This window comes from Artemia sp. Qi Xiang Cuo, chromosome 8 (genome assembly GCF_049724085.1).
Source record: "Artemia sp. Qi Xiang Cuo chromosome 8, ASM4972408v1, whole genome shotgun sequence".
In the NCBI taxonomy this organism is placed as follows: domain Eukaryota; kingdom Metazoa; phylum Arthropoda; class Branchiopoda; order Anostraca; family Artemiidae; genus Artemia; species Artemia sp. Qi Xiang Cuo.
The window spans coordinates 41384793-41400301 of record NC_142801.1 but is presented as its reverse complement, the minus strand read 5'-3'; the positions used below and the strand labels follow the sequence as shown (position 1 = coordinate 41400301).

At 38.0% G+C, this 15509-nt stretch overlaps 1 protein-coding gene across 9 annotated transcripts in view; it reads right to left on the bottom strand.

Moving 5' to 3' along the window:
- The window catches only part of LOC148949415 (uncharacterized), a 159799-nt gene that overhangs the window by 37849 nt on the left and 106441 nt on the right, over window positions 1-15509 (bottom strand). For 7 of the 9 annotated variants that reach the window (XM_089093439.1, XM_089093437.1, XM_089093438.1 and 4 more), the window contains one exon: window positions 1807-1866. In XM_089093439.1, the coding sequence (XP_088949565.1) occupies window positions 1807-1855 (49 nt within the window). In that variant the 5' untranslated portion in view covers window positions 1856-1866. Of the gene's footprint in view, window positions 1-1806; window positions 1867-15160; window positions 15240-15509 lie in introns of all 9 variants that reach the window. The other 2 variants (XM_089093435.1, XM_089093436.1) reach the window with 1 other exon arrangement.

Below are 15509 nucleotides of genomic sequence, written 5' to 3'. Positions count from 1 at the left end.
CATACGGCCTATTGCTTTTTGGTTTAATTGACCTTGCTCATCACACACGCTGACTCTCATTCTCTCTCTTATTTCTTTTTCGCCTGTTAATAACGCTTTTCTCTCTCTTTTCAATGCATAATTATACAAAAAAAGACAATTCCTTCTTTCATTCTCTCTCGCTCTTTCTCTCCCCCTCTCTGTTTCCCGTACAATTTTATAGTCGGTTCTTTTTCCAGACCATGCAAAAGCGAATGTCTAGCAACCAAAGTACCATACTGAACGCATTAGAAGAGTTGCGAAGCGATCTTAGTGATTTAGATGAAGGTGATGGAACCGGATCTAAAGAAAAACACCAACACAGAGGACAGTACTTTGAAGCCGGACCTGACTGACATGGCATCAGCTAATGTTCTCACAAGTTCAGACATACCAAACAATGGGGAAGACTCGCCAGCCATTTCTCCAGTCCCAACCGATACAGATCCTTGCCTTGTTTCGCCTTCAACTTCATTGGCACCTATTGCGTCTCGTGCAGCTTATCAGCCGAAGAAAAATATAAAGCGACCAAAAGGAAGGCAAAAGTTGTTGAACCACAAAGGAATTGGAAGAAAGTTGTCACAAAAACCCATCCATTGAACTCGATAAATCCTGAGGCTAATTTAGAGGAAGTAGGAAGTGAATAAACTTCTATCGATTTTTTTTCTCACCTGCTTGAGCAATGAGCTTCTTCAGCTTCTGGGTTTTCAGTCAAGTTTTTATTCACTTCAAAAGGGCAGGAGTACTAACGTAACAGACAATAAACTTAAGGTATTCCTTGGAATAAATCTGTTAATGGGGTACCACCAAATTCTAAGACTGTGAAAATTACTGGGCTACTGATCCTGACTTGGGTGTCTCTTTTGTATCGTCAAGTATGTCGAGAAACAGATTCGAAAATACTCTAGGAAACTTGCATGTCGATCACACTCCCAGGCTTATCAAGGCTTATCAAGCTGCGACCGATGATTGACTGGCTAAACTTCCGCTTCAAGCAGTTAGTAAAGCCTTGAACTTACCTGAGTGTTGACGAGTTCATCTTTCTTTTCAAAGGACGTTCCAAGCTAAAACAACATAACCCATTGAAGCCGATTAAAAGAGGTTACAAGCTTTGATGCTTGACTTGCATTAGCGGATGTTTATAATTTTGACATTTATCAAGGAATTTTTCAAGCTTTCAAAGATGATTTGGGATTTGGACTTGACGGTAGAGTCGTTCAACAAATGACTGAAGGTCTAAGTAGAAAAAAGCATATTGTCATCTTTAATAACTTTTTTTCGTCTGTCTCCCTTCTTGAACAACTTAGGAAAGATGGTATCTTGGCGTGTTGCACTCTTCGCTCTCCTTATTCCTAGCCTTAGCAACTTAATCTTCTTAATATCAATTTTCAAACCTACTCTAGCACCTTGAACTTGCAAAACCTCTAAAAGTTCATTTATTCAGCTCCCACTTTCATCAAAGACGCTTAAATTGTCAGCATAATCTAAGTCCAGGAAAGTTTATTTTCTTCTATCATGACTTTTGAAAGGAGAACTAGGAAAATATGGAAGGCTTTGTGGCATAAATTTTTTTTTTCATATTTCAAATTCCTTCTTAGCAAAAATAGTTTGATGCCCATCCTAGAAGCTATAATCCTGTGTCCACCAACAATAGAAGGAAGAGAATGACGAGGAGAGGAGGTATCTAAAAAAAAATTCCCCCAATAATTAGTTACTAGCAGAACAAACTTCTTTTGACTTAAACTAGACAATTTCAACCAAATTAAAATCATAAATATTAATACTTACCACTGCCAGTAACAACCGCTGTCTTTAGTATGCTATTCCATCCCGACATCACTACACAAACTAAAAGAAAGGAAAATGTATGAATTTCGTAGGCTAAAAATATTCTTAAAAAAAGACAGTAATCACATTATAGCCAGGTCCATTAGATCTACCTTTTGGAGGGCATTTGTAAACAATTCAATGAACCTGTTCCCATGTGTAGTATTACTGCAGATATGTAACAGATTTTGCCCAAAACTAGTTTTGCAGAGTAAGTCCAGACTTACATTAAGCGCTGGTGAACAATCTGTTCTTTAATTTACAAGAGAATTCAGCCTCCTTCCAACAGTTATGGTAAGTCATGTTGAATTTGGTTTCAAACTGACTATTGACCAACTTTCTACCCAAACATTGTAATATGACAACCCTATAAAACAGGGTACAATAAAGATATATTATTCACACTCGAGTTTCTTAAGAAAAAAATTTGTGTGAGAAAACTTCTATTACTGCTATTGTCCAATTATTGCAGCACTAAGGTGTCAGGCTAAAACACAACTGAGCATGATCCTCTTCTGCCCTACTCAATTAACAGTTTTATCCTTTGCTCCCTTCTATGGATTACCATATCCTTTAAATCTATCCACCCTGTTTATTTATTCAAATCAAAGCCCAACAAAACCAAGGCGTGGCATTTTACCTCAAACCTTTTCATGTTATTAATTAAAAAAACTTTTTCCACAAAATAAGTTTTTCAAAGAAAAGTAAAGAACTCCATTAAACAAAAAATGATCAAAAATAAAATCAAATAATCTACCAAGCGTGAAACTACCACAAATCAGCATCGATAAATAAATGAAACCCAAAACGAACAGAAATTACAATAACTAACAGAGTCAAACTCAAAACGAGCAGAATTAACATATGTTGGGCTAAAAACCCCTATGCCTTCCCAAGGCCAGAACAAAATTTGCACTTTAATGAAAAAAATATAAATGTTTTTAATTTTATAACTTTAATAAATCAAATAATATTAACATTTTCATTACTAAATATCAGTATATGTATATTAAATTGACAATGCACATTCATTTGTAGTTTTTTCAGTAAAGTGCAAATTTTGTTCTGGCCTTGGGATGGCATAGGGGTTTTGAGCCCAACTTATAATTTCAAGAACTTTAAACTACTTTGAACGAAATGGCTATCTCTAAACTTTGATTGAATATTTTTGGGGAAATGGTGGGCGTAAGAGGAGGGTTAATTACTCTCCACTCACTTTTGACTATTAAAAAGGACAATTTCAATTTCCAATCAAATGAGCCCTTTTTGAAATTTCTATAACAACTTTCTATATAAACTTTATATGCCCCCGGGGCATAACTTACAACCCTTGCACTGAGGGCTCTGAGGGGGTTATCATCCTAAAAGACCTATTTTCCAGAACTTTCAACTACATTGAACAAAACAGATATCTCAAAATTTTGATTGAATTTTTTTTATGGAAAATGGTGGGCGTGAGAGGGGCGTTAGTTGCTCTCCAATCACTTTCAACTATTAAAAAAGGCACTAGCCCTTTCAATTTCCAGTTGAATGAGCCCTTTTTGAAGTTTCTATGACAACGCTTTCAATAAAAACCTTAAATGCCTCCAGGGCATAACTTACAACCTTTGCCCTGAGGGCTGTGGGGGGGGGGGAGGAGTTGTCATCCTTAAAGACCTGATTTCTAAAACTTTCAACTATGTTGAATAAAATGGCTATCTAAAATTTTTGATTGGATGTGTTTAGGGAAAAGGTGGGTGTGCAAGGGGGGTTAGTTGCCCTCAAATCACTTTCGACTATTAAAAAGTGCACTAGCCCTTTGAATTTCCAATCAAATGAGCCTTTTTTCAAGGTTCTACGACAAAGATTTCAATAAAAACCTTATATGCCCCAAGAGCATAACTTATAACCCCTGTCCTGAAGACTGGGGGGGAGGGGAGGAGGAATGTCCTGCTCAAATGTATAATTTCCTGAACTTTGAACTGCGTGGAACAAAATGGCTATCTCAAAAATTTTATTGGATGTCTTTGGGGAAATAGTGGGCATGGAAGGGGTGTTAGTTGCCTTCCAATCACTTCCGACTATTAAAAAGGGCAGTAATAATTTCAATTTCCAATCGAATGAGCCCTTTTTGAAGTTTCTATGACAACGCGTTCTATAAAAACCTTATATGCCCCCAGGGCATAACTTACAACCCTTGCCCTGAGGGCTGTGGGGGAGTTGTCATCCTCAAAGACCTAATTTCCAGAAGTTATAACTACGTCGAATAGGGGGGTTAGTTGCCCTCCAATCACTTTTGACTATTAAAAAGGGCACTAGCCCCTTAAATTTCCAATTGAATGAGCCTTTTTTGAAGTTTCTACAACAACACCTTCTACAAAAAACCTTATATGGCCCCAGGGCACAACTTACAACCCTTGCCCTGAGGGCTGTGGGGGAGTGTCCTCCTCAAAAACATAATTTCTATGCGGAAATCAACTATGCTGAACAAAATGGCTATCTCAAAACTTTGATTGGATGTGTTTGGGAACCTGGTGTGCTTGGAAGGGGTGTTAGTCGCCTTCCAATCGCTTTTGACTATTAAAAAGGGCACAAGCCACTCCAATTTCCGATTGAATGAGCCCTTTTCGAAGTTTCTACAAAAACTTCTTTGATATGAAGTGCCCTGCTACAAAGGAAAAAATTAATAAAAAGGAAAAATAATACATTGTGCCAACATTGTTCTTATATCCCTTGATAACTTAAAACCCATGCCCTGAGGGTTGTGGGGGAGTGTCCTCCTCAAAAACATATTTTCTACCTGGAAATCAACTATGCTGAACAAAATGGCTATCTCAAAATTTTAATTGGATGTGTTTGGGAGAATGATGGGCATGGGGGAGGGGGCTATTTGCCCTCCAATTTCCAATCGAATGAGCCCTTTTCGAAGTTTCTACGACAAATTCTTTGATACAAAGTACCCTGGAATGAAAAAAAAAAAAAAAAAAAAAAAAAAAAATTGTGGCCAAATCGTTCTTTAATTATGCAGCGTGATTGCGCTGCCTATGATGAATTAAAAAAGTAAAGAAGTCCATTAAAACAAAATGAACAAAAATAGAATCAAATAATCTACCAAGAATACAACTACCACAAATCAGTATCAATAAATAAATGAAACCAAAAACAAACAGAAATTAAAATAAATCCAAAGCTTTCTAGAAATTCTAAATCCAAGCTTTCTAAAAGCCAGAATATGATTTGTACTTAAATGAAAAAATTCAAATGAATTTACTGAAAAAAATGTGCATTGTCAGTTCAATATACATATGCTGATAGTTATTCCTTAAAATCTTAATGGATTTTTGATTTCTTAAAGTTATAAAAGTGAAAACATTTAAAAGAATTTTTTCATTAAAGTGCAAAGTATATTTTGGCTTTTAGAAAGCTTGGGGTTTCAAACCCTATTCATATTAATTTCTGCTCGTTTTGAGTTTGACTCTGTTATTTATTTTCATTTATGTTTGTTTTGGGTTTTATTTATTTTATTAATAGTGATTTCCGGTTCTTGGTAGATTATTTGATTCTATTTTTGTTCGTTTTGGTTTAATGGAGTTCTTTATTGTTTTTTTAAAATTATTTTGTTGAAAAAGTTGTTTTAATTAATTTCTGTTTTATATTGACATAGTCTTTTTCAGGGATAAAGACTGAGCTTCTTCTAAAGTTAAACAACCACCCCTTCCTTAAATACTCCCTGGGCATAGCTCACAACCCTTGCCGCTAATCTCTGGGGTTTGTTTCAACCCCAAAGGCCTTGTAATATGATATTTAGACTATTTTGAATAGAATGGCTATCTTTAAATTTCTATTATATACATTTCAGGACAATACAATGTGTGTGTGTGTGTGAGGGGGGGGGGGAAGCTACCCTCCGATCACGTTGACTCTTAAAAAGAGCATTAGACCATCTAATTACCAATCCAATGAGCCCCCTCCGAAGTTTATACGACCACGCTTTCTATAAAAACCTTATATGTCCCCAGGGCATAATGTACAACCCTTACCCAGGAGACTGGGGTTTTGTTATTCTATAAGACATAATTTCAAGACCGTTCTGATACACTGAACAAAATGGCTATCTCAAAATTTTGATTGGAAGTGTTTGGGGAAACGATGGGCATGGGGGAGGGGGCATTTGCCCTCTGATCTTGACTTACTTGACTTAAGGCTCCTGCCGAGGGTTTGGCGTAGAGAACGATGAGATTAGGTGCCTCCAGGTTGACCTATCGCTTGCCAGGATCACAGCTTCTTCCACCGGGATGTGGGCTTGGGTGAGGAATTCATCAGCTTTGTCTTTCCACCTAGTGGGTGGGCGTCCTCTGGGTCGTTTCCATCCGTGTAGGGTGGGGTCGAAGTCAAATGCAACCAGTGCTGGGGCGTCGCGTGACACGCGAAGGATATGGCCGTACCAATAAACAGTACACTGGGCGAGCTGTGTCGAAAAAGGAATTCGTGCCGTACGTGACAGGAGGGTCTGGTTGCTAACGAAGTCAGTCCAGTGAAGTCTTTCGATTCTTCGGAGATGTTTCGTCTGAGCGACATCGACGGCGTTGAGGATAGATTTGGCAGCTGGCCACGTCTCCGCTCTATACAGCAGGACAGTGCTGACTGACGCATTGTAGATGCGCATTTTGGTAAAGCGGCTTATGTTTGGCTTTCGCCAGATGCTGCTAAACCTCCCAACGAGTGCTGAAGCTTTGACAATTCGAGATGTAAGCTCTTTTGTGATCAAGCCATCATTTGACAGAATAGATCCCAGGTAAGTGAAGTCTTCAACCACATCTACTCGGTTGCTTCCGATGTTGACTTCCTTTACAGTAGAACGGGACGTGGGGGGCTCAAGGAGCATAACTTTGGTTTTCTGCCAGTTGATCTTCAGTCCAACTTTTGAGGCTTCTTCTGAGAGCACCTGGAGAGCTTTGGTGATCTTATCGACGATGCTCGCAACTAGCGCTGTGTTGTCCGCAAAGTCAGCATCAGAGAGTACCCAGTCTCCGAACTGAAGACCAAATTGAAGGCGATTCATTGTGCTGGCCATAACATGGTCTATGACGCAGTTGAAAAGCTCGGGAGCGGCGGCGCAACCTTGCCGGACGCCAGTCTTCACCGGGAATGTGGGACTGCGTCATTCCATTGACTTGCACGCAGCTTTCCGTATCTTCATACAGCTTTTCAAAGAGTGAGCAATATTTCTTGGGTAGACCCGTAGTTCTTAGTATCAGCCAAAGTGAACGGCGATCAACAGAATCGAAGGCAGCCTTAAAGTCCACGAATATGATGTACGCTTTTTGGTGGAACTCTTGCGTCTTCTTGATCAACTGGCGCATAGTAAACATTTGCTCTGTCGTTGACCTGCCGGGCATGAATCCGGCTTGCTGGACTCTTCTCTTTCTACGCAAAAAGGTGGAACACCTGTCCAGGAGTGCCATGGCAAAGAGTTTGCCAGGAACGGAGAGAAGCGTGATCCCACGATAGTTGGAGCAGATTTGACGGCTGCCCTTACGTTTCCAGAGCGGCAATATGATGCCAGCACGCCAGTCATTCGGTATGCTTTCCGTCATCCATACAGCTGAGAAGATTATCTGGAGCCACAGAATCATCACTGCACCCCCGTACTTGAGGAGTTCTGCAGAAATACCACAGACGCCAGGGGCTCAATTATTATTTAACCGTTTTACAGCATTTTGGATCTCAAAGGTGGTAAACGGTTGCAATACGAGGTAGGAGGTAGCCTCGGGTGTGGTCATTGCTGCTTGAATCCGATCAGGGTCGGGATGAGCAACTGCCTTGGCATTCAGAAGCATTGAGAAGTGACTGCTCCAGGCAGAGAGTTATCCTGCATCGTCATCTGGCATGCTTCCGTCAGCAGAAAAAACACGGCTCGCGGTGGAAGTCTTCCCTTCCGTCAGCTTGTGGAGGTGTTTGTAGAGGGAGCAGGTGTCTCCTTTTCTCGAGGCATCTTCAAGATCGCTGGCTTTCTTGTCAACAAAGGTCTTCCTATCACTGTGCAGTAGGCTATTGTACAGGCCATTGAGTCGTCTGTACTCTGGTATATTCTTTGCTAAGCGGGCCTTCCGGCGCAGCTCAATTACAGACAGAGTCTCCTGGGATATCCAGGGTTTATTCTTGTATCTGCTGCGGCCAATGGTACTGCCAGCAGAATCGAGTATGTTATCTTTGAAAGAGTTCCAGGCTACTTCAGGGTCGTCCAGAACTTGGAGGCAGCTAAACCGGTTAGAGATATCGAGAGCATACTTCTGTTGCATCTGAGATGTAGCCAGACTACTCAGATCGAGCTTGGGAGGCCGTCTTTCTTTGGGGGGAGGCCGTCTTCGATCACTTTCTACTAATAAAAAAAGGCACTGGTCTTCTCAATTTCCAATCATTCTGAAGCTTCTACACCTAAACTTTCTATAAAACCCTAAATGCCCCAAGGGCATAACTCTTTGCTACACACAAGGAGTATTCCATCAGCAATGGAAACAAGCAATTATAACAGCTGTGGACAAACAAGGAAAACCCAAAGATGATCCAAATTCATACAGACCAATAGCATGTTTACCAACCCTTGGTAAGTTGCTTGAGAGAATGGTTTACAACTGTGTCCAGTGGTATACAGAGACCAATAAAATCCTCCCAAAATATCAAGCTGGATTCAGAGCTTACCATTCAACTATAGACATCATTTTGAAACTTGTTATAGATGCACAAAACTGTGAATGAGGGATTAATACAGGGTGCTGTACTGATTGATTTAGAAGGAGCATATGACAATGCACAAAAAGACATACTACGGGAAAGACTCTACGCATTGAGTTTCTCTCAATCAATCAGAAAACTTATTGATAGCTTTTTAGACAATAGACCTTTTAAAGTTAAAGTAAATAGGAAACTATCAACCTCAAGACCTATTGAAAAGGGACTCCCACAGGGACCCGTACTCAGCTGTTTATTATTCATATTGCATATGACAGCATTAAAAACTGAATCACCAAATGAAATTTTTGCAGATGACATTGGAGCATGGGCAACAGGGAAAACATTTGCTGAAATTGCAAATAAACTTCAAATTACCAACCTCCTGGACTTTTCTACCAGTATGAAACTACCCATATCAGTCCCCTAATAAGTGATTATATATTTCAATTATAGACACAAAGTAGAATTACAACCAGTTACCCTAGAAAACTCTACAATCCCAACTACCAATACAACTAAATACCTTGGAATAATTCTGGACCACAGGCATACCTTCAAACCTCACATTGACCATATCATACAATCATGCATGAAAAAAAAAAGAAGAGAATTATGCAAAGATAATGTGGTACAAACTGGGGCAGTATGGATAGAGCCCTCCTTAAACTCTACACACAGTGGATCAGACCAGTAATTGAGTATGGCCTGATTATCTACAGAACAAAGCTCTCCAACCAATTAGAATGTGTACAAAATACAGCAATCCACCTTTCTACAGGATGTAGGAAAACAACAAAGATCCAAAACCTTCTACAAGAAGGAGGGCTCCCATCAATTGAAAATAGATATAAACTTTTAACTATAAGATACCTGACAAAATTGGAAACAATCCCTCACCCTTTCTTATTTCCAGAAGCCAGAGCTAGCTGACTAGAGCCAAAAATTCACCCACTGATGTCAGCAATTATGGCTGGGACAGAATACCCATCAAACTAGAACATGTTAAAACTAAAATAGCAAAAGAACCACCATGATATCAATCAACCCGGAGGTTAAACTAGAATTCCTTCTCCCAAAAAAGAACAATTGAATCCCAAACTGCAATCCAACATTTCAAACAGCTTTTAAAAAAGGAATATGATGTATATGCCCAACTATATGTTGATGGGTCTTTAAGTGAAGCGGGATGTTGAAGTGGATGCTTTTTAAAAGAGCAGAGCCTATGCATTATGGAAAAATACAAGGCAAGGACCAGCATACTAACAGCTGAAGTAGCTGCAATCAATTTGGGCTTAGAGATCCTAATTAAACTGAAACAGAGCAACAAACATATAGTAGTATTCTCAAACTCTAAATCTGCTCTCAATATCCTAACAAACCCTAACTTTGAAACAATGGACATAGACCTATATCAAACTTAAGCAAACCTAAAGAGCCTTGGAATATTAGGCTGTGTTAATAAATTTCAATAAATATCTAGTCATCTAGGTTTTGAAGGAAATGAAAAAGCAGACAAGATAGGAAACCAAGGAGCAAAAAGCCAAATGGAACCAGTGAAACCTCTAACTATAAGAGACATAAATAGATTGTGACTGAAAACATTACCTAAATCAAAGCCATCAAACCTATCCCCCTTTCCAACCAGGATGCAATCAGTCTGGTTTCATTGCTTGTGTACAAACACAGCTAACTTCAACCACCATTCTTTTTCATATAAAATTAAGCAGCCAAATGGAGAAGTTACCAGTAGCCCATTCTGCAGGTACTATAAGAACACAGAAGAAACCCCTGAGAACATACCATACTATGAACTGTAAAATACTGGAAAGAAAACAAGTGAATCTCCTCAATTTGAAAATAAAACTAGGACTGAATTCAAACCCACTGACAGATGTAAGAACTTTAACCCAATCTTCAAAAAGGGATTTCTCCATACATGCTTTTAACCTGTTAATGGATCTAAACCTACAACACCATATATAGTAGGTCAATCTTGATGAACAAGATCAACAACAACAGCAACCTTATAAGAAAATCGAAATATATTTTCTTGTGATTATTATCTCTTCTAATCAGCAGTTGTACTAAACCAATTCTGCTCAAGTCATCCTCAGGGCTATACTGTGGTGTTTATCCTCCCCATAGTATAGTGCAGACGGTTTGATATCTTCTATTTTCCCTTCTTGTTTTAGTTTTATTTTTGTGTTTAAAGCTTTTTCCAATAGGCAATTATTAGAAGTCCTCAAAAAAAGAAAGTCCCCCAAGATACCAAATTGAATTCCAGTGAAAGTGTCGTAGTGAAGTATATCCATCCTGGCTGGTGAAGCACGCTATCTCAAAGTTGTAATGATAGCTCCAATTTAGAGACTAGGACAATGATAAGTGTAGGGGCTAATGCAACCATAAATGATGATAATGGGTTTCAAGAGGTCCTCTCTAGAAGTTCTAAAAAAGGAAAAAAATCTCCCCAATTAAAAGCATTTCCCCTCTCCCTGCCCAAGATCTTCCCTCCAAAAACTTAGGAATTTACATTAAAATTACTCCCACTACCCCCTTTGAAATAAAAATGATCACTGCAATAAGAGTTGCAATTTTTAAATTGCTAAAATCAATGTTCTCTCTTAACATTAACCGTGATGGATCTCTGCTAATAGCTGTAGAAGATCAGAAATCAGCAGATACAATTATTAACCTTAAATCCCTTCTGAATATCCCAATTATTGCATCTAATTGGAACCCAAAACAATCACCAACAAAAATAGTAGTCTACAATGGCCCCCCAGAGATATCTACTCAGGAGTTAAAAGAAGGGCTGTCAGATAGGGCTGGAAACATAACACCAGTTGAGGATGTTACCCAACTTGGAAAACCTAACTTTGATGGCGTAAAAAATCGTAGATCCTTCTTATTCACACTGAAGGATGAAATTGATATCCCAGAAAAATTATTCCTGTTTGGGCAAATCAAACCACACAAGGAATACAAACCTAAGCCTATCCAGTGTCAGAAGTGTTTCAAACGGGGACACATGACAAACAAATGCAATGAAATTCTCCAAGAGTGTAGTAATTGTAAATCTTTCCATCCTAAAGAGCTGACAACTTGCAACAACACTCATCCTACATGCATCAATTGCAAAGGCCCACATGAATCTACAAACAAATCATTATGCCCTGCATACAAGAAAAGAGCTCTAACACTCCAAATATCAACAGAGAAGGCCATCCCATACCCCTTTGCAGCAATGGAAGCAAATGCTGCCCAACAATACCAAATAAAGCCTGTAATGAAACCAACCAAAACCCCCAAGTCAAATGCCCCCAATGCATCAAGTACCCCCGATAAAACACCATCTTCTAAGCCCCCAAGCTCAAATCCCTATCAGAAGGAATCACCAAGCCAACAAGTCTCCTTGCCCGGTGAGATGAGGCCAGCCTGGCCCTCCCTCCCAAGAAGAAACAAACCAGAATCACTACCAGAAATCAATCCCTTAACCAACAAACAGGATGCACTACCAAAAATGAAATCCCCAAATATATGCTTATTCCTTCTAAACTGTAATGCAGTTCAGACCATGAATCATACATCACCTACAGAAAACAAAAATCATTGCAGAATTGGCAAAAATCTACATCCAAGATGATATGCTCATTCAAGCAAAAAATATCTTGCTTTACTTTTAACAAAGCTGAACATTGAGACACAGTCATATGAGGAATAAATCAACAACACAAAATATATCAAAACTCCAATGGAATGTAAGATCACTCACAGAAAATAAGCTAAATGAACTAATATCATTTCTGAATAATAATTCTATTAATATTGCTTGCCTCCAGTAACCTCATTTAACCCAAAATCAACAAATTACGTCTCTGGGATATACTATCCTGAGAAAGGATATATCTTCAGAGAGAAAAGGAGTTGGTGTAGCTTTATTAGTTAATAATAATATAAAATTTTGTGGCATCAATTTTCCAGATTTTGAAAATGATGTTGATGTAATTGGTATAAGTGTTTGGCTGAATAATTTAAAAACCTACATAATAAGCTTTTATAACCCTAATGGCCAAACTACAGATGCCAAGGATTTCTTTAATTATATAAATAATTCTAATATGTTAAAAAATATCATTATTTGTGGTGATTTCAATGCCCACAGCCTTTTGTGGGGGAATAAACCAGCAAATAAAGCTGGTAAATTTATTGAGCATATGACTTCAAATAATAATGAATTAGTTGTTGCTACCCCTCCAAACCTGAATACTTATTTCAACCCCAAAAGTGGCAATTTCTCCACAATTGACCTACAAATTGTGTCTTTAAATTTTTTGAACAAAATTTACATAAATAAAATTGATAGTCTATGTACAGACCACTGGGCTATAGTTTGCTCCCTAAATGAACCTGCTGAAACTTTATCTCATACATCCAAATATATCAACACTAAAGCAAATTGGTCTATTTTCCAAAATAAGCTAAATGATGAAATTACAAGTTTTACCCAAAGTTCATGCATTTCTAACACAACAGTTGACACACATGCTGAAGCGTTGACATCTTTACTAATAAATACAGCTAATCATGCTATCCCCAGGACAACACCTAAGAAAACATTCCCTAAACAAATTCCTAAAACATGGTGGACAAATGAGTGCCTAAATAAATGGAGGATAAAAAAGGCAGCTAGCACAGAATTCATAAAAAAACCCACACCTACTACATATTTAAAAAAATTACAAGCAGAATCTAATCTAAAAAGGACTATAATAGATGCTAAATATAAATACTGGAATAATTTTGCAAATAATCTCTCCAGAGAAACAAATGAGCCAATTATACATAAAGTCATAAGCCACATATGTGGGAAAAAGACTTCTCCCAACCCTCTCCTGTATGAGCTTATACATAATAATACCCATTATGAAAATGATAATGAAAAGGCTAACTTATTTGCAACTCTTTTTGTTAATAAGCTAACATCAAATAATCAAAGCAAACTGTCCACAATTCCTATGAACCCTTGTTACCAACCACGCCCAGGATCCGAATACATAAATAATCCATTTTCAATCCAGGAATTGAATAATACAATACATCATATTAGGTCCAAAACTAGCAGCAGCTATGACAATATACACCCTACATGGATAAAGAATCTCACACCTTCATACAAACAAGAACTGCTAAATTGTTATAATCACGCTTGGGCATCTTCTAGGTTCCTCAATATATGGAAATGTTCGTCCCTCCTACCAATCCTAAAGAAAAATAAACCAAAAGATAACCCTGAGTCTTATAGGCCCATAATGATTACACTTGGGATGGGGAAAATAATGGAGAAAATGATTTATCACAGACTCCTCTTTTTTGTTGAGAAAAATAACATGATCCCACAAACTCAAACTGGATTCAGTAAATAACACTCCCCAACAGATGCTTTCATTTTGCTAACAAATGCAATAAATGAATCTTTCTCAAAAAATAATATCCTAGTGGCAGCTTTCCTAGATTTTGAAGGAGCTTATGGCAATGTGAACCACCAAATCCTTTTAAATAAACTTGCAAACCTTGGAGTACCTCCTAAGCTAGTATCCTTTATTAAATCCTTCATAGAAGTGCAAAGTTTCATTGTTTGTGTTGGTTCAGCCTCTTCACCCCAAAAGACAATATCCAAAGGCCTACCTCAGGGAGCAGTCCTCAGTTGCCTCCTTTTTGCCCTATATCTCTGGGACACGAACCTACCCCACACAAATCTACAATATGCTTATGATCTGGTGCTATGGTCATCTGGCAACACCTTTCAGATAGCACAGTCAAATCTGCAAAAGTCACTTTTCCAGTTTGAAAAATTCTCTCAACATTCAGATTTACCCATTGCATCCACCAAGTCAAAAATAATCCAATTTCACCTGAAGCGAAACCATGTTATTGCAAAACTAACTCTAAATAAAACAACTATTCCAGAAGATAATAATATTAATTACCTAGGTCTCATGCTTGACCAAAAACTTAATTTCCACCTCCACATTTCAAACACAATAAAAAAATGATATAGAAAAGCAAATATACTAAAAAGACTTCTTTCCACACCCTGGGGTTGTAAGGAGGAAACCTTACTCCAGTTTTATAAATTACATATAAGACCCCATATTGACTATGGGCTCATTGTCTATGGTGCATGTGCAAAGACCCAGATGCAAAAAATTGAAACAACACAAAATGATATAATACATCTCATATTTGGTCTTAGGAAACCCACAAGCACCAAGTTTCTGCTTATGGAGAGTGGATTAACAACAATAAGGGAGAGACGTAGCTTTCTCTTGATAAAACATCTTACAAAAATTGAATCAAATAGCTCACACACATTACATAATTGGTTAAGAAATCCAGCCATGTATAGAGGTAGTGCAGATGAGTAGGCCAATATTCAAAAGAAGTTCCCTGTACCAGCAAAGTCTATTGCATCTACTTTCCCCCAATCCCCTCCATGGAATTGCTCATTTCCCATAATTAATACTGAATTTTCAAAATAGAATAAAGATTTAACCCCCACTGCTTTTGTCCAGAAAAAATTTGCAGAACTTAATACAATTACCTTTAAAAATCACTTCCAAATATTTGTTGATGGGTCAAAAATGAATGAGAAGGTTGCAAGCGGTGTTTTCCTTCCTCACCTGAAAATTGCAATGGGCGAGAGATTATTTAATAATTTATCTATATTGTCTACTGAGTTAAATACCATAATCATGGCATTAGAACACCTTAAGCAAAACCAACCTTTGATTGAAAATTTAAATAATATTATCATCTATTCTGACTCTTTATCAAACCTTGAGCTGCTGGCCTCAGCTCCTCAATATAAGTTGGACATTGACACTTATCATTGTCACAGTATTATTGATAATCTTGCTTCAAGTGGCATAAAAACTTACTTTCAGTAAATT